The sequence below is a fragment of the Musca domestica genome, unplaced genomic scaffold, assembly GCF_030504385.1.
Source record: "Musca domestica strain aabys unplaced genomic scaffold, Musca_domestica.polishedcontigs.V.1.1 35, whole genome shotgun sequence".
Classification (NCBI taxonomy): domain Eukaryota; kingdom Metazoa; phylum Arthropoda; class Insecta; order Diptera; family Muscidae; genus Musca; species Musca domestica.
Window position 1 is genome coordinate 1,846,076 of NW_026712315.1, and position 27,889 is coordinate 1,873,964.

Sequence of the window (27,889 nt, forward strand, 5' to 3'; positions counted from 1 at the left end):
ATCTCTTCCATCTTTATAACAGATCTTGTGTTGATAGAAATATTGAGATGTGCCACGTCTGAATGGAATTGGATGTTAATTTCGCGTTTTATGAGCTCCATGGATATTCATAATTTTGACCCCTTGTGGGGGAGGTACCAGAAGGAGGGGACAGGTATACCACATCTTCACAACAGATCTTTTGTTAGTAGAAATAATGGAATGTGTGAAATATAAAGAGAATCTGATGATTATTTTGGATTTTATAAACGCTTTGATTATTCAAAACTTTGACCCTTTGTGGGGGAGGTACCACAAGGAATGGTCCGATCTCTATTGTTTTTATAACAGTTCCTGTGCTAAGGAAAATATTCAGGTGTGCCAAGTCTAAATGGAATGTATATTCAAAATTTCGACCTTTTGTGGGGGAGGTGCCAGAAGGAGTGGACCGATATACTGCATCTTAACACCAGATCTTGAGTTTATAAAAATATTGGGATGTGTGAAATTTTAAGACAATCTGATTCTTATATCACAATTTATAAGAGTTGTAATTATTATTTATAAGAGTTGAAATTATTCAAAACTTTGACCTTCAAATTTATCTTTGTCTAGTCACTAAAATAGCATATAATATGCCTGATGAGCCGCTTAACCAAAGGCGAAACGCCTCACAGACTGGTTGATGCATGGGACTTTGCTAGATTTCAATTTCCAATGTCATCTTCTTTGGTCATTAAAAATTCCACACGAAAGCGTAAATTATCAAGGTTAAAAAAATGTATTTGGTGTATAAAAAAATAACAACCATTTTATAACAATGTTCAACAAATATTTACACTAATTTACAATGAATATTATAAAAACACTAACTACAAGAATACATACATACATAATACTATGTACAAAAATTACACGTTTTGGTACTTTTTAGAAAGAAACCAAAAAAAAAAAAAAAAACATTTACAAATTAGCCTTCATAAATGGTTTCAAGTACTTGTGGAATGATTGATTTACAGGTTCCTTATTCAATGGACTCTTTTTGGCTTCTTCGAACATTCTCTCATACACATTGCCATCGTAAACACCCAATGCCGAATCCAAAATACGATCGTGGATACCGAAGCCATCTACCATGGCCACAGCATTGGGACGCAGGCGTTTAAGACAGTTTTGTAAACGTAATTCCAAATTGCTGACATCACTGTCCGTAAGATCAATGAACTGAAGGAGAGATAAAAGAAATAAAAATATATATAATTTTTCATAAATAATTTGCTCTACTTACTCTCAAGAAATCGCCCAGACGATTCAGGCAAGCATCAACGAGATACAATTCCAAAATCACCATTAATACCTCGGCCAAGGCTTTGGAAACTTGTGTAGATAGTTTGGTTAATTCATAGAGGGCAGATGAGGCCAAGAAGGCACGACCATGGAGCTGCAATACATAAAGAGAAATACATAATTTTTTTTGATATAATAAAAAAAATTATGATCATTTTTTTCGAATTTTTAAATATTTCAAATTTAATTTTAATTTCTCAAAAATATATTGAAGATATATTTTTTCGATACAGTCAAAAAAAAAGACAGGTTGAGATGAAAAAATTGCAACCAAGTTCAGACTGCTGTCACTTCTAAGTCATTCGTCCGACATCTGTTAACATTATTCCAGTGACAGCTCATTACATTGTTTACAAGCGTACAAATGCATTTTCGGGAGAATTTTCCAGGAAAAAAGTTATTCGTGATGGAATTCAAGCGTGATAGTGTGATTTCCTTATATTTGGCTGGAAAACCACAAGTGGCAATCGTTAGAGCACTCCAGCATTTAAATGTAAATAAATCTTTAATGTCTTGTACCATCGCTCGTTACCGTAATACTGGTAGCGTTGATCGAAGTCAAGGAAGTTGATGGAAAAAATAGCAACATCTGCAGAAATCGTTCGAAAAGTAAGAAAGCGACTTGATCAAAACCCGCGTCGCAGTGGCCGAAAAATGGCTCGTGAGATGAACATATCGCAATATTCCATTCGGCAAATATTAAAAAATAAACTCGAGGTAAAGCCATTGAAATTCCAAAAAGTGCAAGAACATACACCGCAACGGAAAGAAAATGGACTCAAAAGAGCTAAAGAGTTGCTTCGCTTGGCCGAAATTGGTGAACTGCTGAATTTGGTTTTCTCCGATGAGAAAACATTCGTTGTCCAGCAGTTTGTAACAAACAAAACGATCGTGTTTACTTGCCAAAGAGGTCAGCTGAAAATGTGCACCTTCGGTTGGCCTCCAGAACTCAAACGAATATTATCGCGAAAACATTCTGGAGGGTGTATTAAAGCCATGGGCACGCAGACATTTTAGCCGCAGACCTTGGACATTCCAAGAGGACTCAGCACGCGCCTCCCAAGAATGGTTACAAAATGAGGTTCCTCGCTTCATTTCCAGCGCACAATGGCCACCAAAATCACCGGATACCATTCTGTTGGACTATTGTGTGTGGAGTATTTTGGAAAGCAAGGTTAGCACTAAAAAATTCCAAAGTGTCGATCACCTCAAGCAAGCGCTTCCCAGGGAATGGGCAAAAATACCGCAGAGCAACATTAGGGTAGCGTGTGACGGTTTCATTGGCCATTTGAAGGTCATTATTCGTGCCAAAGGTGACCAATTCGAACATATCTAAACTTATTCTAAAATTTGATGCTATTTCCGACATTTTTGTTTTCATTCATTCAAAAAAAAAAGGAAAAATTATGGCGTTTGACTTTGTTGCAGTTTTTTATCTCACCTAGTATATTGGAGATTTCTTTAAAATAATATGATATTTAGTGCCTTGATTTTTTTTTAAAGAATATTGTCTCAAGAAGTGTTTTTAGGAATATATCCTCAAGGACAATTCTAGCTATTGTCGTGTTTTTTTTTTTATGAAAATAATATTTTCTCAATGGCTATTAGATCTAATAATTTGGATTTTTATTTATTTTGTAAAATACCATTGTGCTTTTTTTAGAGTGTTTTACAGGGACTATCAGAACTATATTCGTGGAGCCAATGGTTGTCAATGGTAGACGAACTAATTTTTAACAATATTTAAGGTGCTATAATCTTCTTTTTTTAAGAATATTTTTCAAAGGTTTATAAGAGTATTAATTGTGTTTTTTTTTTTTTTTTTTCAAAAATAAGTCTACTTACATCAGCAGCTTGGGTTAATTCAATGCCACACATATTGGCGCTTACTTCAGGGCCATAGCCTTGTTTACGACGCTGTTCCATGCGTTCATAGGCAATGCGAACTTTGCTGTAAACAGAAGAGAAAATGTTTGTATTAATAATTAATGATTTTTGATTACGTCCCCTTTTCTTCAGAACTCACTTGGCAGCAACGAACTGGAAGGCTCGCACAATCGATTCCATCGAACCATCAAAATTACGGAACTCCTTTGTTTTGACAGCTTCATTGATGTACGCAACGGTCGGTACCAATTTAACACCGTTCAATGCCTGGCCATAGACCTTCACCAAATAGCGGGCAGTTTGCAATAACATTACCGTATTTTCACCTTCATAAGTACACACAGCCGTGGCCATACCATATAAGGTGGGGAAATTAGAACTATCCATGAAACCATGACCACCACAAGACAGACGACATGTCTCTACACCAGCAGCAGCATCTGCACTCACAATAGCCTTTAGACAACAAGATAACGCATGCATTTCGGGCAAACGATCCAATGCCCCCTTCTCCACCTCAGCTGTAATTGTGTTGTACATATTCCATATATTTTCACCGTTCGCTTTGAACACAATGGCCTTGGCTATGATGGGAAATACTTTAAGCTGTTGTGTCGTGTGATCCATAATTTGTGGTTCCGGTTCTTTGGGATCAATGGGACTTTGGCGACGTACGGCCGAATAACGACAGGCAATTGTTGAGGCTTTTGCCAATGCCATGGCAGCATCACGGACCAAGGCAACACGCACGAACATCATGGTGCCATAGGTTAAGACGGAATTTTTGGGTGGTACATATGTACCATCCGGCAGCACTTGTTGATTCTTCATCAACATGTGATTGAGGGGGATGCGCACATTTTTGAACCCCAAATAACCTTGGTTAACAGATTTCATACTCAATTTCGAGCCAATTTCACCAATATCAATGCCCGGCAAAGGCATGTGGGTTTCCTCGTCACGCACCTGGACAATGAAGGGAGCCAGGCCACGGAATTCGCCTTTGGTAAAGAGTTGAGCAACAACAACGGCATAATTGGCGGTTTGACCCACTAAAGAAAGGAATTATAGATATAAAAAAATATAAAATCAGGGAAGAAATTGTGCTATAACTTACATCCTCCAGGCCACCATTTGTATGATGTAATCGTGGGTGAGTTCAAAACAAATTCTTGTGTCTTTTCATCATAGTCCGCCCGGGTCTCTAGGCCACGCAAAAAAGTACCATGTCCCAATTCGGTTTGAGCATATGTACCAATGATGGAACAGTCCCATGCCTTTGACAACCATTCAACCTGTTGATCCATTGTGCCCTGGCCCATAATGGTCGGTACAAACATAACAAAATGCAATGCCATGGGATTGCCCTCCTTGAGCAAAGCGGTGCCCAGAGAACCGCCCAAGAGGGCACTGGAGAAAAGAAAGCAATTGAAAATAAGTATGAGATCTAAATTATTATTATTTACTCACTTATAGGTCTCGACATTGTCTTCACCATTGTTACGAATCTCACGTATCTTTTCGGCAATTCTTACCGATTTACGTATGGCATGCTCGTAAAGTTCCTTGTGTGACATATAAGAAATTGGCAGATCATCCTTCAGTTCGGGATCGTTGAGGAACATTTCCTCTGTAAAAAGAAACAAAATAGGATTTCAAAAATTCTGCATGTCATTGCAATTTTCTTAGATTTTTGAAAATATTTTTTAAAGAACATTTAGAATGATCATTATTGATTTGAAAATAATGTTTTGAAGGATCGTGAATTGTTTTTATCAACTACAGGGTGAGATGAAAAAACTGCAACCAACTTCAGACTGCTGTCATTCAAAGCCACTCGTCCGACAGCTGTTAAAATTTTTCAAAGGATATTCAGACACATAAACATGGCTTTTTTCAAAAATATTTGATAAGTATTTTCAAAGGGGTCTTTCGACTTAAAAACGAGGATGTCATGAGGAACATTTGCAAAAGATCTTCCAAAGTATAAAAGTAGATTTTTAAAGGAATTTCCGACCCATAAACGAAGACTTTTAAGAGGAATATTCAAAGGAACTTTAGGAATATTTTTTAAAAAGACTTTTTAAGAAAAAATCAAAAGATCTTAGGACTAGCAGCAGTGAAACCTGTCGAGGCTCCTAAAAAGGAGACGACTGTGGAAAGCATATGCTTACCGGAAAAGGTGGCGTCGAAGGAGACGGAAACCAATTCGGAGGAAGGCAAGGCTTCGACGAAGTCATCAGAACCGCAGATCCTGAAAAAAATACGAGAAAGACGTAGTCTGCTTTGAAATATTGTGACTTTGCCATCCCCACCTACCGCAAAGGTGTCAAATGGAAAGAAACAAAAGGGTAGGGCAAAGTGTGACAAGTAGGTGGTCACGAACAAAATTAGGCGCCAAAGGCGACAAAACTCCCCTCACGGTACAACCTTCCGTATGGTATGCTTCGGTCGCGATGAAAAATTACTGTAGGAAATGAAGAACTGTGAGAAATAAAGAGAATAAAGAAAGAAAGTTTTTTTTTTCACCCTCCACCATAGTACAGAGGTTATATTAAGTTTGTCATTCCGTTTGTAACAACATTTGAAGTTCATAATGGATCCTTCAGCCTATGACAGGAAATTGTCTGTGCAAGTCTACATCTTCGTATAGCCCGCATATAACCGTACCTCCAGATATTCAGTATTTTGATAATTTAAGCGACATTATTCACCGGAATTGTTTCAAATTCGGTATTTGAAGTTCGTAATGGATGCTTCAGCCTATGACAGAAATTTGTCTGTGCAAGTCCACGTCCGCGTATAGCCCTCATATAACAGTACCTGCCGATATTCCTTATTTTATTTTTTTCAAGTTTCCCTTTTGCATATTGTAATGGCTTATGACAAAAGTTGCCTATGCAGGTCCACGTCGTGGCATAGAACCTAATATAAAAGCTACATTCGTTGTTTTTAAAATTTTAACCGAATTTTTTAACGGATTTTTTTTTTTTGGAAATTGCCAAATGTTTTCCAAATAGGCCTGGAACTTACAGCTTTTTTACTTGTTTGTTTGTTTTTTTTTTTTAATATTTTTATAAATATTTAAAAAGTGGATTTTTAGAAATATGATTTTTTAAATACTTGCAACCTATATAACTTTTATTTTTTTCAATATTTTATAAACGTCGATTTTTCAGAAAACATTTAAAGCGAGTTTTTAATATTCAATATTATTATTATTAAATATTCAATATTTTAAATATTTTGGATTTGTGTGCTTTTTTTGAATATTTTCAACCCAATAAAGTGGATTTTTAGTAGTTTATAAACGATCTTCAGAGACATGATACAATTAATTCCTTCCTTTGCAACCTACATTCAAAGGACCATCAGAGGGAGCATTTGGAAACACCGCGGAATCGATAGTGAAAAGATAAAAGCAACAACCCACAATCATTAAAAAAGATACATTTTTAGTTGAAGCTCCCCCACCCCACCATCTATGTTTCTTTACAAATTTTTATGGCCCACATAACGAACATTTACATGAGATACATTTTAAGTTAAGTTTTAAGTCATTGTCGACTGACCTTTGCATTAACTGCGAGTCGTAAAACAAAAACAAAACATTCCAACATTAATCGGGCTTTAGAACTTAACATCACACAGGCCAACAAACAGATGTGGTGTAATTAAACTATAGACAAGTTTAAGCACACTGTCCATACAGCACTACCTAAACACAGGCAGGGTCTAAACCGAGGGCTAATAAAGTTATAAGTTAATAGTTTGTTATTTAAATATGTATATACATTTCTATTCTATTGTTTTGTCGGATTGTGGCTGGTGAACTTTGTTTTGTCCAGACAACAATGAACAGAAATTGTTGAGGAAAAAAACTGTTGACTCATGCGCTACGATTATCGCCAACCAGCAAATGCAATTTGGGAACAAGTTTTTTTTTCTCATCATCATCATTTTTATGAAGAATAAAAACAATAAAATATTTAAATGAATATATTATGGAATTTTTCGCATTATTTTTACCATTTCTTCTATAATTAAAAGCAAACTACATACTTTGCACATCGTGTGTTTGCATTGGATGCCGCCAAAAGCACACACACAAAGCAAAAACAATCCTACTTAAAATTTAAACTTTACCCACGGTGTATAGATCGATTTGATTATCTTTGAAGTACAAGATTTATAAGCTTATCAGGAAGCATATAGAAATATTTCAGGAACATGTATGCAGTATATAAAGCCTACGTGTTAAACTAAACTAAATTTCTTGATCTCTATTGGTGTTAATTTTTGCTTGATCAGCCACACGCCATAAAAATACTACATTTTTCAAAATAAAATATCAATTTTTTATTTGGTTTCTTAGCCCTCATGGGGTGATGGTTGTACTTAACCCATACCAGCTACTGAGATAAGATTAGAACATGTATAATAATACCTCCTGGATTTGATAGTTTTATCGTTTAATCAAAGCCAATGTTTTTTTGAACGTTTGACGACAATTTCCAATTGCTATTGTTTGGAAACAAAGAAAATTATATACATGTGCATTTTATAATTGTTAATGCTTGCTAATTTGCACGTATACAGGTTTGAAATATTGCAACTACTTGGAATAATGACAATCTTAAAATTAGGTTTGGAAGGAAGAATGCTCACAACAATTATGAAGATACCATGATGACAATCTGACTATACTTGGTTGAATACTCAAATATGAAACTTTTAGGAAAAGAATACAAATAGGGTATGAAGGTGGATAAGAGGACAATCAAGATAATCAAAAATAAATTTTGTAATCGTTTCGATGATCTCAAGGGACGAAAATTAAACAAAAACACATAATTCTGGACCATATATTTATATATGTCATACCATCGTTATTGAATTCTAGCTTGAAAGCAAGGGATTTACTGTACATACTGTTCTTATTCAATTTAGACAGCCATACATTCGGACCGGTTTTGACATCCTTTAGGCAATGTTTAATCATTTTTGTTAACCCTAATTTACCAAAGATTAAGGCGTTCTAAATACTTTATCAGGGGGTGGGACTATTCTACCAAAGGACTACGAATCGATTATGTGTTCTTCCTATATTGTGGGCTTGTCAAACGTAACCAACGAATGTCTTGTTTCTTCTTCTTGGTTAGCTTTGCGGACTAGTGTGGCGGCTTGCAAATATAAGTTCAACGCAGTGGAAGAACATCCAGAGTGGAAGAACATCCAACTGTCAGGATACTGCCCTGAGAACTGCGACAGGGTACCACCTTATGACGCCAGTGGACCATCTACATGAGGAGGCGAATGTCCTTTTGGTACCTCAGCATAACCGTATGTTTTCATTGAAGTACCTGTTTGGGTGTTATTGTGGGGCTCATTCAAGCCACCATATGGGCATGATCTGGAGAGAAGGTCAGGCATGTCTAAGTGGCACTCATACTCATTACAATTCCAGTAAGAATGCGATTCTCGGAGTCCACCATCATGATGCAGGCGATATAGTCCCGCACAATATGCTGCACCAAACCTACCCCACTCACCCCATAAAAAAGGTCACTGGTTTCAGCTTTTTAAATTAGACGAATATTTGAACCTGGAGTTAGAAGCGGGTTATCAGAAATCGAACAAAACATATGAACCTGTTATAGCAACAACAAAGCCTTTTTTGGTGGGAAATGATTTCGTAAATCCTGGTCTTTGGACAAATAAAAGGCACATCTCACAAACAATCTTGAAAGAATTTCTTAGTACTTATAATTGGATTTCTTTGTGTAGTTTGAGGGACGAAAGGTACATTGACGCATGAAGAATCCCGGCATGAAAAGAAAAGCGTGGCTAAATGTTGACGAAAATATACATTCATTGGTGGCCCTATACACAGATAGTGTTATTCTTTGGCATTTATTTTCTTCCAACAAAAAAGGAGAGTATGCCATTCTGGGATGTAACCGTCATCCGAATGAATAGGTCTGAACGTGCATGGTAAATTTATATAAGAGAATTCCATCGAATGATGTTATCTACTCACACCGCTGAAAGTTACCCTCCCACTTAGACACGAAAAGGCTCTTGTGTCAAAGAAGAAAAATCTGTGCTTCAGAAACAAGAATGGGGGGAGATCTAATAGGGGCTTTTACACTAAGCCTATCGGCCGGACTTCATACCTTTTCGCCATTTTTGTATAGCACGGTTTGATATTAGGAAGCCCTAAAAGGAAGCCTTAATGATTCGATTCTACGGGACTATTTTAAATGGATAATCAATTTTCTCCTATTTTTTAAAAAAACACATCTATGACAAATTCGAAAGACTTATCTTAAAAATGCAATACTTTTAAACAAATAGATATAATCAAAGATCGTAAAACCATTTATATAATTCAAACTAAAAAGTATTTTTTTATGCCATTGCTTAAAAAATGGGCCACATATTTCCATAGACACTTTCATTTTCAATCGGCTGCCTATTTTAATATTTACATATATCGAACAAATGACATGTGTTAGGAACTGGAAAGTCCGTTGATCCCAGTTTTTTGAATAATTAAAAAATATAACAAAATAATTATTCAATTAAAACACGCGTCTTTAAAAAGTCAACGGTATAAGCGAATGGAAACAGGTTACAATTTGACATTAAAGTGGGATTATTTTATGTTTTTAATCCAAGTCTTTGAATATCGGAGGATTTGTGTCAAATTTCCTTTAGCGAGGCGGAGAGGGCTAAGTTCAATACGTTACTACGCAAGTTTATTTGATTATTGTTTTGTCCCTCTATTATTAAAACAAAAATTATTCAAATATATATACATTCGTTCGAAATTGATGATCCATTAATTCAAGTAATGAACTTTACAAAATGCACTTATCTCTGGTCCTAATTCGAAATCGACTTTTCCGTTTTATATTGCCAATTTTATACAAATACAAAAATTTGCCAGTCACTTGCAATTATCTGCAAATCAGCAATATATTTTAATAGCAAACACTTGATTCTATACGAAAACAATTACAATTGCTTAAAGGCGTTTTAAATACTGCTTAATGCTTGGCAAAACTTATCGACAAATAAAAAAAAAAAATAATAAAAGCAAATCCATAAAAATTTCGGTCAAGTACAAATTGGGGGACAAACTATTATTATGGTTTTTGAATAACAACGAGAATATTTCTATTATCATATTTTGAACAAAGGATCCTTATGATACGATTAGTAAAAGGTCAAAAAGATCGTCAATATCACAGTTACAATTTTAAATATTTACCCAAAGCCAGAATTTGTTCATATTTTTTTTGGCCACCCTTCCACCAAACAGTGAACTCCTCTGGAACAAATGTGGCAGTATTGCGTTCTTTTTGCAAGTCGGGATTAATTTTTACACTCATTATCACGCTTTGGTTTCAGTTAATGACTTTTGTTGTTTTTTTTTATTCGTTGGATGCAGTTTCACAACTTTTTCACAATCCACCCAGGCACATACACACTCGCGGGCACACTCCGTCACTTCGTTGAGACTTTAGAATCAGTGCGTTGAATGCAATAGTTGTTCAACAATCTTGTTTTTTACTTAAATGACTGATCTCGTAACGCGCGAGTTAACCCGCTAAAGCTGTCTAACTTGTTGTATGGTCAGTCGCAATCTAAACGAACGACATAGCTTTGTGGCAACAAGTTAATAACACCAGTAATATTCTCTCGGACAGAAGTTAAGCGTAAGTAATTGCAGTAGCAGCGCGATACAACAGAGACCTTTGACTGGATTCTACATTCAAAAATGGTTATGTACTTGATAACAGCTGGGTGAACTGAAATGTGTCACAGGGGTGAAGGGAAGGCACAATGCTTATCAAATATTCCCAAATATGTTGTGATCTATCTTTGCTTCTGTGTTACTGTTCCAATTAAGACCATTCATTGGTGGTCACTTATCTCAAACACAATCAATCTCCTCATTTGAATCTTTCTCATTTCTATATTCTTAAAAATATAATACAAGGAGGGATTATAAAGAAGAATCTTGAACGATTACATTAAAAACTTGAAACTTTATTTCATAACACTCAAGCAATCCCTGTTTCAGTTTTATGTGAAAATAAAACGACTATTACAACAATTACAATTCTCTCGTTTCGTTTCCATACGAAGTTCAAAATATTACTCACTAAAACGAGCAGTTAGAACTAGTTAAGTGTCTTTTGGGATATTTAATGAATTTATTTACAAAGCCATGGGAAAATCTGTCAAGATCGCTGTATTTAAATATTTAGGGGTGGGAGGCTTCAGCGGTTTCATGGAAATAAATTTCGAAATCATCTATTTCTATTTATCATAATTTATGAATAAGGAAATGAACTAGCTCCTTACGCGCAAAGCCATTCAGTAAATACACTTGTTCAATTCAAACAGCAAGAAGAAAAACAAAGAACAAATTGTAAACATTGCACAACAGCTGCTTACGAAAAGTGATGCCGAGTCATTTTAAATAACGGCGTCAACTCGTTCAACAAACAGACGCATGCTGTTGCTTATATTTTCCATGGTACAATAAGGGAGTAGAACAGAAATTCAGACTGAGTCTATGCCCGCTTCCTGTCAAAATTATGTTGTGGTTTTGTCCAATTTGTGAAATAAGGGAATGTAAACAATGGAAACACAAGCCACATTACAAGCTAAATTAAATAAATGTCTACAAATTATTAGAAAATATGATTGGTTGATTAACTCCTATGTTTTGGTAAGTTTAGTCCAGATCTGTACACTTTTTCGGCTGAAGTAATCATCATTTCTTTTAGGATTTCTATGTTAACGATCACTGGGGGAAGCTACCACCAGCTTGGCGTTTATACTTTGAGGAACTACCACCCGAACAGTTGTGTTACCTTCTAAGTTCTGATAGCAATCAACAGACTGGAACAACTAAAGTTTGGCCACTAAGTATACTGGCCTTAAAGGAGGCATTTAAGGGACTTTGTATAGATCGAAAACAGAAATGTAGGGTAAGGTCCTTGGAGTAATCATCAACAAATTTGATACCATTAATAATATTTACATCCTAACAGGAATCACTTCCAAGTAGTCCTCTCTTGGATCACGCCAAGCTAAAGCACGTCTTCAACAAGGGTGTAAAACCCAAGAAACGTCATGAACTGGAATCGATGGCCTCGCTCTGCAAACAAATATGCCAAGAAAATCCCGTGGACTTTGTGGTTGATTTCGGAGCCGGTTTGGGACATTTGGCAAGAAATCTAGGCTATGCATATAACATAAAAGTATGCTGCCTGGAAATGCAAAGCAAATTAAATAAACAAGCCTATGAAATGGATGAAAATATGGAAAAATTAAAGAAGAAATATGTTCCTGATATACCAAGTCAAAAACCTGAACATGTCGATCTATGCCTAACCGCAGATATGAACCCTGAAGAGTTCCTCGAAACAATTGAAAGGAGTATGCGAATAGAAAATAAAGATTATACTTTTGGCATCATAGGCTTACATCCTTGCGGGGATTTGGGTGCAATACTAATGCGTATGTTTTTAAAATGTAAACAGGCGAAATTTTTAAATTTTGTTGGCTGTTGTTATATGAAGTTGTCAACTGCGGAATGTCGGGCGGCAGATTGTGGTTACCCATTGAGTAATTATTTGCGAAGTAATAACACAAGATCCACGTTAAGTTATGAGGCCAGAGAGATATCCTGCCATGCCATTGAATTGTATCATGAAAGATTGTCTTTAAAGGATTATGAGTACCTGAAAGTCCATTCATTTAGAGCGGCAACCGAGAGAATTATTGTCAAACATTATCCGGAATTAAGACACACCCGGCTGAGCAGTGTCAAACATTTACCTGACATGAGTTTTTCAGAGTAAGGATAAATCTATTGATTTATTATTGATATTAGTATGCAAATTTACATGATTATTCATCTATAGAAACTATTGAATTGTATCATGAACAAAATACCTTTTGAATTTCAAAAGATATTTTTTGAAGGTCTTCCAAGACCATTAAAAGATTTATTCATGTTAGACCTTTTGAAGTTCATCTACCTTTATATATCCATAGAATACCTTAAGAATATCTCCTCCCCATTGATATTTTAATGTAATTTCTTCTTCTCTTTCAAGTTACTTTTATAAAGCTGTTAAGGGTCTACCTTGTTCCACCATACCACTGTGCGACCTGAATACTTGCACCACTCAAAACGATCTTTTTCACTGGAAAAATATTGTGATATTTTATACGTTGCGTTTGTTCTTTGCCCCTCTGATAGAAAGTGTTATACTCTATGATCGAATGTTGTTTTTAATGGAAAATGGTATGACATTTCAATAATCAATCATTTCCTTGGAACTTTTCTAATTTTTCTTGTTTATTTTAGGTTGCCATGTACAAATAAATGCCATATTTGATCCAAGACTTTCGCCAAGGAATCACATTACAACCGCTTTGAAAAGCAGATGACAACAAACAGCATTTAAATGTTATTAGAAAGAAAAGCAAAATTTGTTTTGACTGTGTTGTTGTCTACCTTTGTTGGAACTATAAAATTGCATAACAATTATATATCTTTGCAGTTATCTTTTATTCGTTTTTACAATGTTTGTGAAGAATATAATAACAATATATGTATATGTTTATAAAAAATAATGAGATTACACACAACTAAGATATCAGTAAAAAAAAAATCAAAAAAATATACGATTTCAAATGGCATACTTTATTTAAAATAACCCTTGGCAGTGGCTCCCTCAATAATGGTTTTAATTGCAGCAAAGGCTTCTTGAGATGTTGGCAAAATCTCTTCAGCCGGCAGTATAAACATATCTTGGCTATCGGGTGGTCCACGCAGTTCAAAGGTATAGGCAATGGGTATTTTATGCTCAGCATAAGCCCAATCCATGCTACCACCACTGGAGGGATAAATTGTTTCAATGATACTGCCACTCACATAATCACGTCCAGTCAATGATTTAATTGCATCGGTGGCCTGTTGTCCCAATTCCTTTAGATCATCATAATTCTCCACACGATCCTTGGTATAACCATAGGGGAACATAATCATCTGCGAATAGGAATGCAAAGCCAAGTAAGCTTTTATTTGTTCCTTTTGGACATTATCTTCAATGAATTTTATAATTCGCTGAGTTTCAATTTCCGAGCCAGCAGATGGGCCAGCGAAATCATAACGTGTTGGATCGCTGCTGCTGCCGGTGGAATTCCAATGATCGGGATAGTTACGATTGAGATCAACACCACGGGCAGTGCCAAAAAGTTGGCGATTTTTGCGCCACATGCGATCATGTTCGAAAGTGTATTTATAGCCATCGGGATTAATGCTGGGGAATATAAACCAATTGTAGTTTTTAACCAAATTCTTGATGGAATCTTCATTGGAGGTGAGCAATTGATTAATCAAATATGTGGCGGCGGCCGGAGCAATCCATTCTCTGGCATGGATACCAGATTCAATGAAAATGCCTTTGTTGGCAGGATTATGGGAGATTTTAACACCTTTAATGGACACACCTTGTGTACTGGAGCCTATATCGAGAACAGTAACGAGATTAGGATATTTCTTGGCCAACGATTCCAACCACTCATAAATTGTTTCCAAATGGAAGTAGTGATACCAATCAAATTTGGAAAGATCCGTGCCAGCAGGCAAGACGGCAGCATAGTTCTTATCGATTTTCTCTTGGAAGTTGTAGGTCTAAAATAAATGTTATTATATATTTTGTATGTATGTAAAGAACTAAATGCTCTACTTACCAAAATACGATGTTTGACTTGATAGTGTTCCAGCAAATCTGCCAAATCAGCAACCTTATGGGCAGCCACAAGTATCGACAGCTTTTGCCCCACCTCACGGGCATGGCCGATAAATGTCAAGCTATCACTTTGCTCCTCGAGTTTTTTAAACAATTCCACATGTTCCTCCGTGGCCAGCTCCACATTATAGATACGATAATGGTCATAGCGAGCCAAATTCTTAAATGGCTCCACACAGCGATCATCTTTGGTGCAGTAGGCAGCACCCTCAGCAGACGACTTTAGTTCAGACATGGCTAATAGAAGAATGAATATGGTTCGAGTTAAAAGTCTAAATATATTCCATTGTTTTTCGTTGTCGCCTCTCATCTTTATTCTCCAATATGTGTTGTGGTTTTCTCTTACTGCAAAAGAAAACAAAATAAACAGAGAATTTTTTATCCAGCTGTGTGTGTTGTAAATGTGTTGGTGTCACTTTGTTTCTTTACCGGTGACAATTAGAAAACCTCTAAGAGTGGGGTCCAATGAAAAGTACTAAATGCTCCAAAAGTCAGATAATCAGTTGTTTTTGTTCTTATCTCTTGACTCTGACCGGCGATTCACAAAAACAATAAACATTTCCAAATGTGAAAAAAGCTTTCAAATCATATTTGTCGTGTTTTGTTTTAGCTTCTAAACAATGAGCTCTCTTTCTATTTCTTTACCCCGGCAGAATATATTTTTGGTAGATTTTTAAAGTAACGCTGGGTGTTAGGGAATATGTTTTTAAGAACTTTGTAATTACCTTGAACTCCTTGAACATGTGACGAACAACAAATTACTTTGGAGGACGTAAACAGCTGCTTAGCGAGAGAAGAGATGACAAGTAGAATTGCCAAAATTTAAGGAAATGCAAAAAAAGGATAACATGTTATCAGCTGATAGATGTTTGCAGCGGTGCAACTTAATAATGCTCTGTGGCATATAAGGCAATATTTACACTACAGCTGGTGTAATAGAATGCGTTAATGAAAAGACAAAAAGATGACGAATCTGCATAAAACCATTAAAAAATGTTAAATACATTCATACATATATAGGGTGAGATGGAAAAACTGCTACCAACTTCAGACTGCTGTCATTTCTAAGCCACTCGTCCGACAGCTTTTAAAATTATTCAAGTTTAGAAGCGTCCAAAGCATTTTGGTGATAATTTTCCAGAAAAAAAATATTTTTTAGAGCACTCCAGCATTTTAATGCTAGGAACACAATTGGAGCGAACGACGAATTTTTTCGCGGCGTATGTTCGTCGTCAAAAATAAAACACATATGTGTATATGGAAGTGCACACAATCACGGCACCGGCGAAAATTTCGTCGGTCGCCGCGAACTCAATTAGCTTTATTTCTATTTCATACGAACAAAACAGTACAAGGTGGCCATACTTGTACGAATTTTATGTGTTTTAGTAAATAAAGTTACTTTTTACTTTAAAATTTGTTATGGTCACTCTACTATCTGTTACTCGTATAAAAAAACATAATTAATTTGTTTATTTATTTGTGTACATGCGCCTGAGTGAAGATGGATATCAGTGAATTTATAATAGAGAAGATGGACATAAGTGAAATTATAATAGAGAACGTAAAGAATTATGTGTTCTTGTATAATTCATTGTGGTCAACAAATGAGCAAAAAGTAAACAACTTCATCAGCTGTTTTATAATTTCGTCGGTATTGTGTTCCATACGACGAATTTTCGCGGCTCATTTTGTCGCCGCGTAGGGCGAAATTCGTCGTCCGCTCCAATTGTGTTCCTAGCATAATGTGAATCTTTTGTTTCTCGTAACATAGCTCGCATGGCAGAAGAATACAGGTAGATGCATCAACGCTCGGGAGCATTGATATGTCAAAAAAATTAAAATTTTTTTCAAATATAAGTACGTCATTCGGAGGCTATTATAATTTGCGTTTTTTACAAATTTAAATAATTTTTCATTCAACATTTTCAATTCCAAAATTGGTTTGACAGTTCATTGTCCCAGCAGCTGTGTCGACGCGTCTACCTATATTCTTCTACCATGCCAGTGACTGCTCATTATATTGTCTACAGGCGTACAAAATCACTTTGGTGAGAATTTTCCAGAAAGAAAGTTATTCGTGATGGAATTCAAGCGTGATTTTTTTGTATTTGGCTGGAAACCCACAAGTGACTATCGTTAGAGCACTGCAGCATTTCAAAATGAATAAATCTTTTGGGTCTCGTACCATCGCTCGTTACCGTGATACTGGTAGCGTAGCCCGACGTCAAGGAAGTGGACGGAAGAAAATATCAACAGAAATGGTTAAAAAAGTAAAGAAGCAACTTCATCGAAACCCGTGTCGCAGTGTCCGAAAAATGGACATTCGGCAAATATTGAAAAATGATCTCGGGGTAAAGCCATTGAAATTCAAAAAATTGCAAGAACTGAAGGTGGGAATACATAAAGCGCTTAACTGACTGGTTTAAGTCATCAGCTGGTTTCTTCGGAAATGAACAAATGAGCCTAGGGTCAAAATAGAACTAAGCCAACCTTAAACTCATTTGTTCCTCTACGAAGAAGCCAGCCGACGGCTTAAGCCAGCCAAATTAGCGCTTTATGCATTTCCACCTTTACACAGCAACAGAAAGAAAATAGACTCAAAAGAGCTAATGAGTTCCTTCGCTTGGCCATGAAGTGGTGAACTGACGAATTTGGTTTTCTCCGATGAGAAAACATTCGTTTTCCAGCAGTTTGTAAACAAACAAAATGATCGTGTTTACTTGCCAAAGAGGTCAGCTGAAAATGTGCATCCTGGTGATGGTGTGGGCCGCCATAACAGCCGATGGTCGCTCTCTGCACGTATTAATCGACCGTGGAATAAAATAAATAATCAGAATAAATGACGAATATTACCGCGAAAATAATCTGGAGGGTGTGCTAAAGCCCTGGGCACGCAAACATTTTGGCCGCGCACCTTGGACATTCCAACAGGACTCATAACGCGCCACCCAAGAATGGCTACAAAATGAGGTTCCTCGCTTCATTTCCAGCGCACAATGGCCTCCAAAATCTCGGGATACAAATCCGTTGGACTATTGCGTCTGGAGTATTTTGGGAAGGCACGAAAAAAATACCAAAGTGTCGATCACCTCAAGCAAGCGCTTCGCCGGGAATGGGCCAAAATATCGCAGAGCAACATTCGGGCAGCGTGTGACGATTTCATTGGCCGTTTGAAGGCCATAATTCGTGCCAAAGGTGACCAATTCGAACAAATCTAAACTTATTCTAAAATTTGATGCTGTTTCATTCAATAAAATTAAAAAAAAAATGAAAATTATGGAGTTTGACTTTGTTTCAGTTATTTGTCCAACCCTGTTCTTTCTACATTTATTTGTTAATAGATTTTTCATACAGATTCCTTTTGTAATTATCCAATTATTTTTGTCCAATTCGAACCACTATAGCTAGTCTTTAGACACATCAAAGATTGGTTATCGTACATTTACGAGACATATAGTTGAGATAGTCAAAATAGAATGGGAGAAGTAGAAAAAAGCTTTTGGTCATTACGACGCTCTTGCTGTAAGAGCGAATGGATTCCCAAGAGCAACATAAACAATTGAAAAATACGCTTCAGTTGTGGTCTATAGCTTTGCATGGTAGATACGCCACTCATAAGTTCTCGGTACTTGTTTTAGTTCTCCATTCTGTCTGGTAAAAAATGCGTTTAACTAGATTAGTTTTTCAATTGGCAGTGGGTATTTGGTCAAAAATTTAATTTAGTTGGATTTTAGATTTAATTGTTTGCACTTCATTTGGCATTCTGTTCGATTGATTGTAGAGACGTAACGCGTCGTTAATTCATAGGCGAGAAATGGCAACAAGTGACAGAGGCAGCAGTATTATTCCCAAGACTGTCAACCCCGATATCCAAGAAGAACGAAATGCGGCAACTTTTAATGTTGAGGATTTTGCTCTCTGGTGGCATGGTGGTGAAGAGAATTTGAAACGAAAGAGATATGTGGGTGAGTTAATGAGAAGAAGAGTATGCAATTTATAGCTGAGAAATGAACTGTTTGTACTTTGATCTCTTTTAAAGAAATACAATTCGAATTCAAATCAAAGTCGACTTGAAACAGAGCTCTATTCACGAAAATTATTACAATGTTAAAAATCTGTTTTACAAATGAATTTGAGAGATATTATGGGTTAAGGTGAGAATGCATAAAAGACTTTTTTGACTGGCTTAAGTCATCGGCTGGCTTCTTCGGAAAAAAACACAGAAGCGTAGGGCCAAGTCGAACTAAGTCAACCTAAAATCCTTTGTTCCTCTACGATGAAGCCAGCCGATGATTTAAGCCAGTCAAAAAAGTCTTTTATGTATTCTCACCTTTATTCCCCTCAAAATGTAAGTAAATTCAATGGCTAAGCAAAACCGGAAGATTCTGGAGAATTATTTGAAACTGTCAATTTTATATTTGACATCCTTATCGAAGTTTCCTTCAGATTTTAAGTGGGCAGACATATCGAGAAATATAATTGGCGCCCAATTAATAAATTTTTAAAGCAGATGTATTTTTTTGGTTAAGTTTGGATCAGAAATGTGGTAACTGGACAAGGTCATGAGATACGAAAGGTTAATACATATTTCTTACGAAAGAGGCGCCTAATTAACATTGCAATTACATAATATAAAGTAGCATGTTCAGAAGCTATATGTAAATTCTAAATTCTACTCTACTGGATCATTATGAAGAATTTTGATGGATTTGATGATGTGGCGCCCAATTGATAAATATTTAAAGCAGTTGTATTTTGTTGCCAATAAGGTTAGATAAATTTCAACAGATGAAGTAATGTAACTAATACATCACCTGAAGAGAGTTGAAGAAGATCATGGAATACTTTAAAGCCAGAGGGTAATACATTTCTTAGAGCAAAATTGTTTGTTCACACTGAATGTTTTTTTAAATGTCCTCAAAGAATGACTTTTTTAAAGTCCATCGGAACGGCGCCCTATTAAATAATATACAATTGTCTGCCCAAAAGTTATCTGTAAATTTCGGATTCGGCTACTGGATACTTGTTGGAATGATCGGTCCGATATAACTGTGAGATGAAAAAACTGCAACCAACTTCAAACTGCTGCCATTTCCCAGCCTCTCGTCCGATAGGTGTTAAAATTATTTCAGCGACAGCTCATTGTATTGTTTACAAGCGTAAGAAATCATTTTGGTGAGAATTTTCCAGCATTTAAATGTGAATAAATCTTTTGTGTCTCGTACCATCGCTCGTTACCGTGATTGATGACTGGTAGCGTAGCCCGACGTCAAGGAAGTGGACGGAAGAAAATAGCAACATCAGCAGAAATGGTTCGAAAAGTAAAGAAGCGACTTGAACGAACCCCGTGTCGCAGTGGTCGCAAAATGGCTCGTGAGCTGAACATATCGCAATATCCCATTCGCCAAATATTGAAAAATGAGCTCGGACTAAAGCCATTGAAATTTTAAAAAAAGTGCAAGAACTTACACCGCAACGGAAGGAAAATAAACTCAAAAGAGCCAAAGAGTTGCTTCGCTTGGCCGAAAGTGGTGAACTACCGAATTTGGTTTTCTCCGGTGAGAAAACATTCGTTGTCCAGAAGTGTGTAAACAAACAAAATGATTGCGTTTACATGCCAAAGAGGTCAGCTGAAAATGTGCATCTTCGGTTGGCCATGGTGATGGTGTGGACTGCCATAACAGCCGATGGTTATCAGATTAAATGCGAAAATGTTCTGGAGGGTATATTAAAGCCTTGGGCACGCAAACATTTTGGCCGCAGTCCTTGGACATTCCAACAGGACTAAGCACCATCGCATTCAGCACGCGCCATCCAAGAAAGGTTACAAAATGAGGTTTTTCGCTTAATTTCCAGCACATAATGGCCAACAAAATCTCCGGATACCAATCCGTTGGACTATTGTGTCTGGAGTATTTTTGAAAGCAATGTTGGCACTAAAAAATACCAAAGTGTCGATCACCTCAAGCAAGCACTTCGCCAAAATACCGCACAGCAACACTTGGGCCGCGTGTGATGATTTCATTGTTGCAGTTTTTTTATCTCACCCTGTACATATGTAGAGCTTCAAAATTTGGTATATTGGGTATTTTGATGATTTTCGCCACATATTTCCAGAGTTTTGACTAAAAATTGGTATTTGTAGTTCGTAATGTGTTCTAGTTTCGGTGGCGGAACTTAGTATACATGGGTCCACGTTTTGTCATAGCCCCCATATATTCGATATTTTGATGATTTTTACCACATTTCCAGGGATTTGTCTTAAAATTGGTATTTGTAATTCATAATGGTTTCTAGCTCCGGTGGCAGAACATTGAATATTTAGATCCACGTTTTCCTAAAGCCCACATATAACGATACCCACCGATATTCGGTATTTTGATAATCCTAGTCACATTTACCCATAAAACTGTTTCAAATTTTGTATTTAAGAAGATTTGGTAGATGATAATCCTTGAAATATAAAGTTGTCTATGGAGGTTTCCGTTTTGGAATGGCGCAATTCAACCGCCTCACCCACTTTGTTTTTTTTTTTTTGAAAAGTTTAACAACATTATAGTTTAAAGTGGAACACGTTTGAATTCAGATACTTTTATATAAAAATGTTTTTTTTACCCACAGATGGAGGGTATTAAAAGTTCGACCCGGACGAACATAGTGTTTTTTTTCTTATTTATTTTGTAACTTTGTATCAATAAATGCTTTCTGAGTTTATTTTAATTATCAACAAAAAAGTGGCGCCCGAGTGATATCAATGTAAAACTGTTTAAAACTGTTGTCATATCTTACCATTTCAGAATCCTCGGTATTTGCCGATATTGATGAAAACAAAACTGTGGCCAGCATACAAAGCCTCTCTCACGATGAAATCTATGCTGCCGCAATGGAAGATGCCCTCGCATTGGCGGGGAAATTGCGTAAATTACAAAAGGAATTAAATCCGGGAGGAAAAGACATTTGGCCGTAAGCGTTGAGGTGGATTTTTATCTCTTTAAATAATTAATGAAATTGTTGTTCCCTTTCAGAGGTCTCTTTAGTGGTCCCGAGCTGTGGGGTGCCATGCCTGGTGGCAACCCCTTTACTGTACATTTTTCCATGCTGGTCGATGCCATTCGTAATCAGGGCACGGATGAACAATTTGAAAAGTTTGGCAAGCGGGCTGAGAATTTGGAGATATGTGCGGCATTTGCCCAAACGGAGTTGGGTCATGGAACATTTTTGAGGGGCCTGCAGACCAGGGCAGATTTTGATAGTAAAACCGATGAATTTGTTTTGAATACTCCCACAATTACGGCGTACAAATTTTGGCCTGGAGGATGTGAGTAGGGACGAATATATTTTCAAGAATTGAATGGTATTTAATTCCGTTTCCAGTGGGTCATTCGGCCAATTATAGCCTGGTCATGGCAAATTTGTATATCGACAATAAACCCAAAGGTGTGGCCATGTTTATGGTACCCATACGTGACGAGGAGACCCACATGCCCCTGCCGGGCATTGATATTGGAGATGTTGGTAAAAAACTGGGATTCTATGGTGTTAACAATGGCTATTTGGGTATGAAAAATGTAAGGATACCACGCACGAATATGCTGATGCGCCATGCCCAAGTAGAGGCCGATGGAACGTTCATACAAAGTCCGGCAGCTGCTTTGGGCTACTTTTCAATGGTATTTGGACGTTGTTGGATATCGGCCAACAATACAACAATGTTGGCCATTGCTGCCACCATAGCGACCAGATATTCGGCGGTGAGAAGGCAGGGCTCCATTAATCCCAAGTTAGAACATTTTTAATTATTACAATTAAAGAAAATAAATTGAATGTATTTTTTTCAGACAACCTGAGGTGAAAATCATGGACTATGTGACCCAGCAAATGAAACTTTTCCCCGAAATTGCCACCTGTATTGCCGATCGTTTGGCTGCTTTGAAACTACGTCAACTCTACCACCAAACGGAGAGGGACATAAAGAAGGGGAAATATGATGGTTTGGGGGAAATTCATGCCCTGTCATGTGCCATGAAAGTAATGTGCACCTCGGACTCGGCAGCGGGTATTGAACGCCTGCGTTTGGCATGTGGTGGTCATGGTTATTTGGCCTCCTCGAATCTAAGTAATTTGTATTCCACCGCAACGGCTGGCTGCACATATGAGGGAGAGAATACCGTGCTGCTGCTACAAGTTGGACGCTTCTTGATGAAATCTGCTCAGCAAGTAATGGCGGGGAAACCGTTGGCTCCAACAGCATCATATTTGGCGAAAATTAAGATGGATCAATGGAGTGGTTCCTGGGAGAATATTGTTGAGGCTTTAGAGTGTGCAACGGCAAAGTAAGTGGTTCCTTTGGCAAAGTTATAGCTTGGCGTACAAACATTCCACATTTCTAGCTTCGATTTTCCTTGGGGAAATGTCCATAGAAAATAGCTTCGATAGTTCTTCAAAAAATGGTTCTTGAAGGTTAACTACGGACTTTCAAGAAATATCCCCCTAAAGATCCCCTATAATAGCTCCAGTGGTGCATTGAAAGATATTCTTCGGCATAGCTTCGAAAAATATCCATCAAAAATGTATCCGATTGCCCTTTGAAAAATATTCGTTTATCCTTGGAAAAATGTCCACAGAAAATAGCTTCGATCGTCCTTAAAAAAATGTTCTCAAAGATCTAATAAGATCTTTCAAGAAAATTTTCTATAAAGATATACTATTATAGCCCCAGTAGTCCCGTGAAAGATTTTCCTCAGCATATCTTCGAAAAATGTCCATCGAAAACTGGATCCGATAGTATTTGAATAATATGTGATTATCGTTAGGAAAGTTTCCATACAAAATAGCTTCGATAGTCCTTCAAACAAATGTTTCTCAAGGTCTTTCTAGAAAATTCGCTATAAAACTTCACTAATTCACTCCTCAATATAGCTCCGAGTCCCACGAAGGATATCGAAAATGAAAACCATAATCCTTAATAAAAACGACTAAGTATTCTATGGCTTCAATAATGCTCTACGTGTTTTTTCTTAAATCATTAAAAAAAGTGGCGCCCAATAAATTTCGATTTAAAATTTTTGTTCCATCCATTTTCTTGCTGTGTTCTTTTAGCTAACTTGAGAGCGCAAAAGACACTAAAGTTCTCAGGGGTTTAATTTGACAGTCTCACGATAGTCCTTCAAAAAAATATTTCTCAGAACACACCTTGAACACTCGGATGATCCTTGAAGAAATTCAAAAAAAAAGAAAAAAAAAAACAAAGTTTATAGCTTAGATGGACCATGAAAAATCCTTAAAAATCTAATAAACCCGTAGATAAATTTTCTTTAAAAAAACCATCTATCGTATGGCAATGTCCTTGAAAAATATTTTTCAAAAAAATCCAGTTATAGAAAAATTTAATTTTTAGATAAATGAGTCCATAAAAATTATTCATTAAAAAATTCCCATTTTTATTTGAAAGAGTCTTTGAAAATATTGTTTAAAAATCCTCGTTTATTAATCAAAGGGTCTTTGAAAAATATCCGTTAAAAATCCACGTTTATTAATCCGTTAAAAATCCACGTTTGCAATAAAATTTAGTCTTTAAAAACCCACGACCGTAGATCAAAGGTTCCTTAAAAAAGTAAATCCTTTATAAATTCAAGCCTTTTGATCAGAGGATCCTTGAAGAAATATTAAAAACAAAAACACGTTGATAGTGTTCCAAAAAAATATTTCAAAAAATGATTCCATTTTTAGATAAAGGAGTCCTTGAAGAATATTCTTTCCAAAGGGTAACCAGTAAGGAAAAGTCAAAAGTCGACTATGCTTATTAAGTAGAGCTCCCATAACAAAAGAATGTATTTGAAGTACCACCTACCAACATTTGGCTTTAGAGCAGTTATGGTTTGGTTTCAGAGGGAACTAATATATGGGAGGAATATCCAATTCTGAATCGATTTTCACTAAATTTGACGGAGACATTTTAATATTTTATACCAAATTACATTGTTATAGAATGTATGATACCACTTCGAAAAGGGTTATATTAAAAAAATATATATATTGGAGCCGAGTTTCACAAAATGGCAACGTACGTCCCGAAATTCACTCAATATTTGCCCAATAAAGCTTGCAGATCTCGTTAAATGTATTTTCGAGCTCTCTATAAGATATATGGTACCAAAAATCATTGTTGTCGAATGCATATTACGCATGTGAGTGACTTTAAACCGCAAATCAGATTAAATATATATGTATATTGGAGCTATAGCTATATTAGAACCTATTTTCTCCAAATTCGATGTACTTACTTCTAGACTAAATTCGGTCGGATGTATGTACCAAAATTCAGAACTTTTGCGCTGATATTGGCCATTTGGTGCACAATTAACCCAAAATCGGTTAAAGATATATATATGGGACCTATATCCAAATCTGAACCGATCTTGATAAAATTTGATACACTTATTTCAAAGCAGTATCTGATATCTGATACCAAAGATCATTGTTGTGGAATGCATATTACGCTTGTGAGGGACTTAAAACCCCAAATCGGATTAAACTTATATATGGGAACTATAGCTATATCTGAACCGATTTACACAAAATTTGAGGTACTAGTTTATAGGATGAATTCAGTCGTAATTGCCAAATTTCATAATGATATCAGATAAAGATGTATGTGGGAGCAATATCCTAATCTGAACCGATCTCAATAAAACTTATTTTCCAGCAGAATCTGATGTCCGGTACCAAATATCATTCTTCTGGAGTGCATATTAGGCATGTGAGGGACTTTAAACCTCTAATCGGATTAAACATGTTTATGGGAGTTATAGCTATATCAGTACCAATTTTCAAATTTCAAATTTGAGTAACTTGGTTCTAGACTGATTTCGGTGCGATGTACCAAAATGCAGGTCATTTAGACTTATATTAGCCATTTGGTGCACAATTAACCCGAAATCGGTTCAAGATATACGGAAGCTATATCTAAATCTGATCCGATTATCGACAATTTCAATAGGGTTCGTCCTTGGGCCAAACAAATATTGTTTGAAAAATGTCATCTCAATTGGATAATAAATGCGATCTGCATTTTTTCCATAAGAATACATGGACTGACATGCATAAATCAACTCAGAAGGTGATTCTATGAAGATCCTCAAAAGTAACTATGAATCTATCTCGCTCCCTTCTTCCTGTTACAAACAAATGCATAAAGACATAATACCCTTACCATTTTGTGGTGTAGGGTAAAAAAATACACATTGATAATTTAGAAAGTTCTTGGCAGAAATTTTCAAAAAGGCCACGGCGATAACTCAGAGAGTCAACAGAAAACTATTTAATTTTTTAATATCCCATATAGTAAAACTCATCAGGCTTTGAAGAACATAGCGGCCCGCATGGAAGCTGGACAAACCCAAGGTGAAGCTGCCAATAATACGGGTATTGAATTGACCCAGGCTGCGGAGGTAAGGCTCTTGATTTTACATTTTTTTTAAATAATATTAAAAATTTGTTTATTTATTTGAATAAAATCTCAAAACTTTCAGTTGTATGGTCGTTCCTTCATTGCCGCCAATTTCTTGCAAGAAGTGACCGGCATCAATGCCAAAACCCGGTCACCGGCCCTCAATAAAGTTTTGGAAAATATTTTGGAGTTGTATTTGGTTAAGGCGGCTCTGGACAACATGAATAATATATTCCGAGTAAGAACAGTGAATAAAATTCTTTTTCAATATTCAAATTCAATAATGAAATCAATTTTTCAGATTGTCAAAATTACCGATGAAGATGTGAACTCCTTGCAGGCAAGTTTGGAGAAGTCGCTGAAGTCAATGCGCCCCAATGCTGTGGCCATCTGTGATGGTTTTGATTTTCCCGATCGTAATCTTTTATCGACTTTGGGCTGTTTCGATGGCAATGTTTATGAGCGCATCTTTGAGGAGGCCAAAAATTGTTCCCTGAACAAGGAGCCGGTGCCGAGAGTCTTCCATACGCATTTGAAGCCATTTATGAAATCGAAGATGTAATGCATTTTTTGTAAATTTATTGTGGAATTTTTGATCTATTTTGAAATTGCTTAATTTTGTTATTGTTATAAATTATTTTGTGTATTAGTGTAATAAAATATTACTCAGTAGATCCTGCCTAAATACAAAAGAGTAGTAACTTATTGAGAGAGTATCAACGGCCAGTAGAAAAATGGCTAAAGCAAGAATCTTGAGAATTTCCACGAGGGTCAGTCTTGGTGCATAGCCGTGTGATAAGGTTGGGTTTTTGGAAATTCGTACTAAAAGGGTACGAAAAGTACTAAAAAGATACGAAAAGTCTAGAGAGGTACGAAAAATCTTTGGAAATTCGAATTTTGAGCTCACAAATAGTTCGAAAATAGTAGTTCCTTTCTTAAATAGTATCATTCGAACATTAAGGTTACAAATAGTTCTAAAATGGTACTGAATTTTTTAAAATGGTACCATTTGGTATTATGTGAACGAATCGAGAAAAATAACTTGAACTTTGTTATGAGACTCAAGGTTGGAAAGTAAGTTCGATATATATGAGAGTGATTTTGGAAATGTGTACGAACTGTACTAAATGGTACTTAATTTGGAACAATTTGAGTTAGGGTCAACGAATGAAGCTGGAATCTTAAAATTTGGCACGCGGGCCAGTCTTGGTGCGTGGGCGTCTGACAAGGCTGGGGTTATTGGAAATTCGTACTAAAATGTACGAAAAGTACTGAATGTACCTAATAGTCTTTGGATATTCGAATATAAAGCTTGCAAATATTTCGAAAATAGTACTTCGTTTCTAATATGGTACTATTCGTGCTTTAAGGTTACCAA

The 27,889-nt window shown here is 36.3% G+C and overlaps 4 protein-coding genes across 7 annotated transcripts; 2 read left to right on the forward strand and 2 right to left on the reverse strand.

The window, feature by feature from the left end:
- Positions 1-737: 737 nt before the first annotated feature.
- Positions 738-11,289, reverse strand: LOC101896818 (probable peroxisomal acyl-coenzyme A oxidase 1). The gene is made up of 7 exons (XM_005182126.4): positions 10,490-11,289; positions 4,684-4,843; positions 4,331-4,623; positions 3,353-4,265; positions 3,172-3,277; positions 1,268-1,420; positions 738-1,203 (listed from the first exon to the last, which is right to left on the reverse strand). The coding sequence occupies exons 1-7, from the start codon at positions 10,608-10,610 to the stop codon at positions 943-945; spliced, it is 2,007 nt and encodes a 668-aa protein (XP_005182183.1). The 5' UTR covers positions 10,611-11,289; the 3' UTR covers positions 738-942.
- A 233-nt stretch (positions 11,290-11,522) lies between these two features.
- LOC101896639 (methyltransferase-like protein 25B) lies at positions 11,523-13,927 on the forward strand. Its single transcript, XM_005182125.4, has 5 exons — positions 11,523-11,959; positions 12,018-12,221; positions 12,285-13,093; positions 13,356-13,546; positions 13,610-13,927. The coding sequence occupies exons 1-5, from the start codon at positions 11,870-11,872 to the stop codon at positions 13,690-13,692; spliced, it is 1,377 nt and encodes a 458-aa protein (XP_005182182.1). The 5' UTR covers positions 11,523-11,869; the 3' UTR covers positions 13,693-13,927.
- Positions 13,790-15,932, reverse strand: LOC101896224 (zinc carboxypeptidase). 2 transcript variants are annotated; one of them, XM_005182123.4, is made up of 3 exons: positions 15,785-15,932; positions 15,001-15,404; positions 13,790-14,941 (listed from the first exon to the last, which is right to left on the reverse strand). In XM_005182123.4, the coding sequence occupies exons 2-3, from the start codon at positions 15,367-15,369 to the stop codon at positions 13,949-13,951; spliced, it is 1,362 nt and encodes a 453-aa protein (XP_005182180.1). In that variant the 5' UTR covers positions 15,370-15,404; positions 15,785-15,932; the 3' UTR covers positions 13,790-13,948. The 2 variants fall into 2 exon arrangements, with proteins under 2 accessions (XP_005182180.1, XP_058981819.1); XM_059125836.1 differs by lacking the exon at positions 15,785-15,932 and adding an exon at positions 15,489-15,674.
- A 2,681-nt stretch (positions 15,933-18,613) lies between these two features.
- LOC101889063 (probable peroxisomal acyl-coenzyme A oxidase 1) lies at positions 18,614-27,196 on the forward strand. 3 transcript variants are annotated; one of them, XM_005182171.4, is made up of 9 exons: positions 18,614-18,756; positions 18,844-19,027; positions 21,860-22,025; positions 22,088-22,380; positions 22,437-22,842; positions 22,901-23,395; positions 26,407-26,512; positions 26,594-26,749; positions 26,813-27,196. In XM_005182171.4, the coding sequence occupies exons 1-9, from the start codon at positions 18,724-18,726 to the stop codon at positions 27,071-27,073; spliced, it is 2,100 nt and encodes a 699-aa protein (XP_005182228.2). In that variant the 5' UTR covers positions 18,614-18,723; the 3' UTR covers positions 27,074-27,196. The 3 variants fall into 3 exon arrangements, with proteins under 3 accessions (XP_005182228.2, XP_011291949.1, XP_058981818.1); XM_011293647.3 differs by having other exon boundaries at positions 18,624-18,716; XM_059125835.1 differs by having other exon boundaries at positions 18,653-18,760.
- Positions 27,197-27,889: the final 693 nt, after the last annotated feature.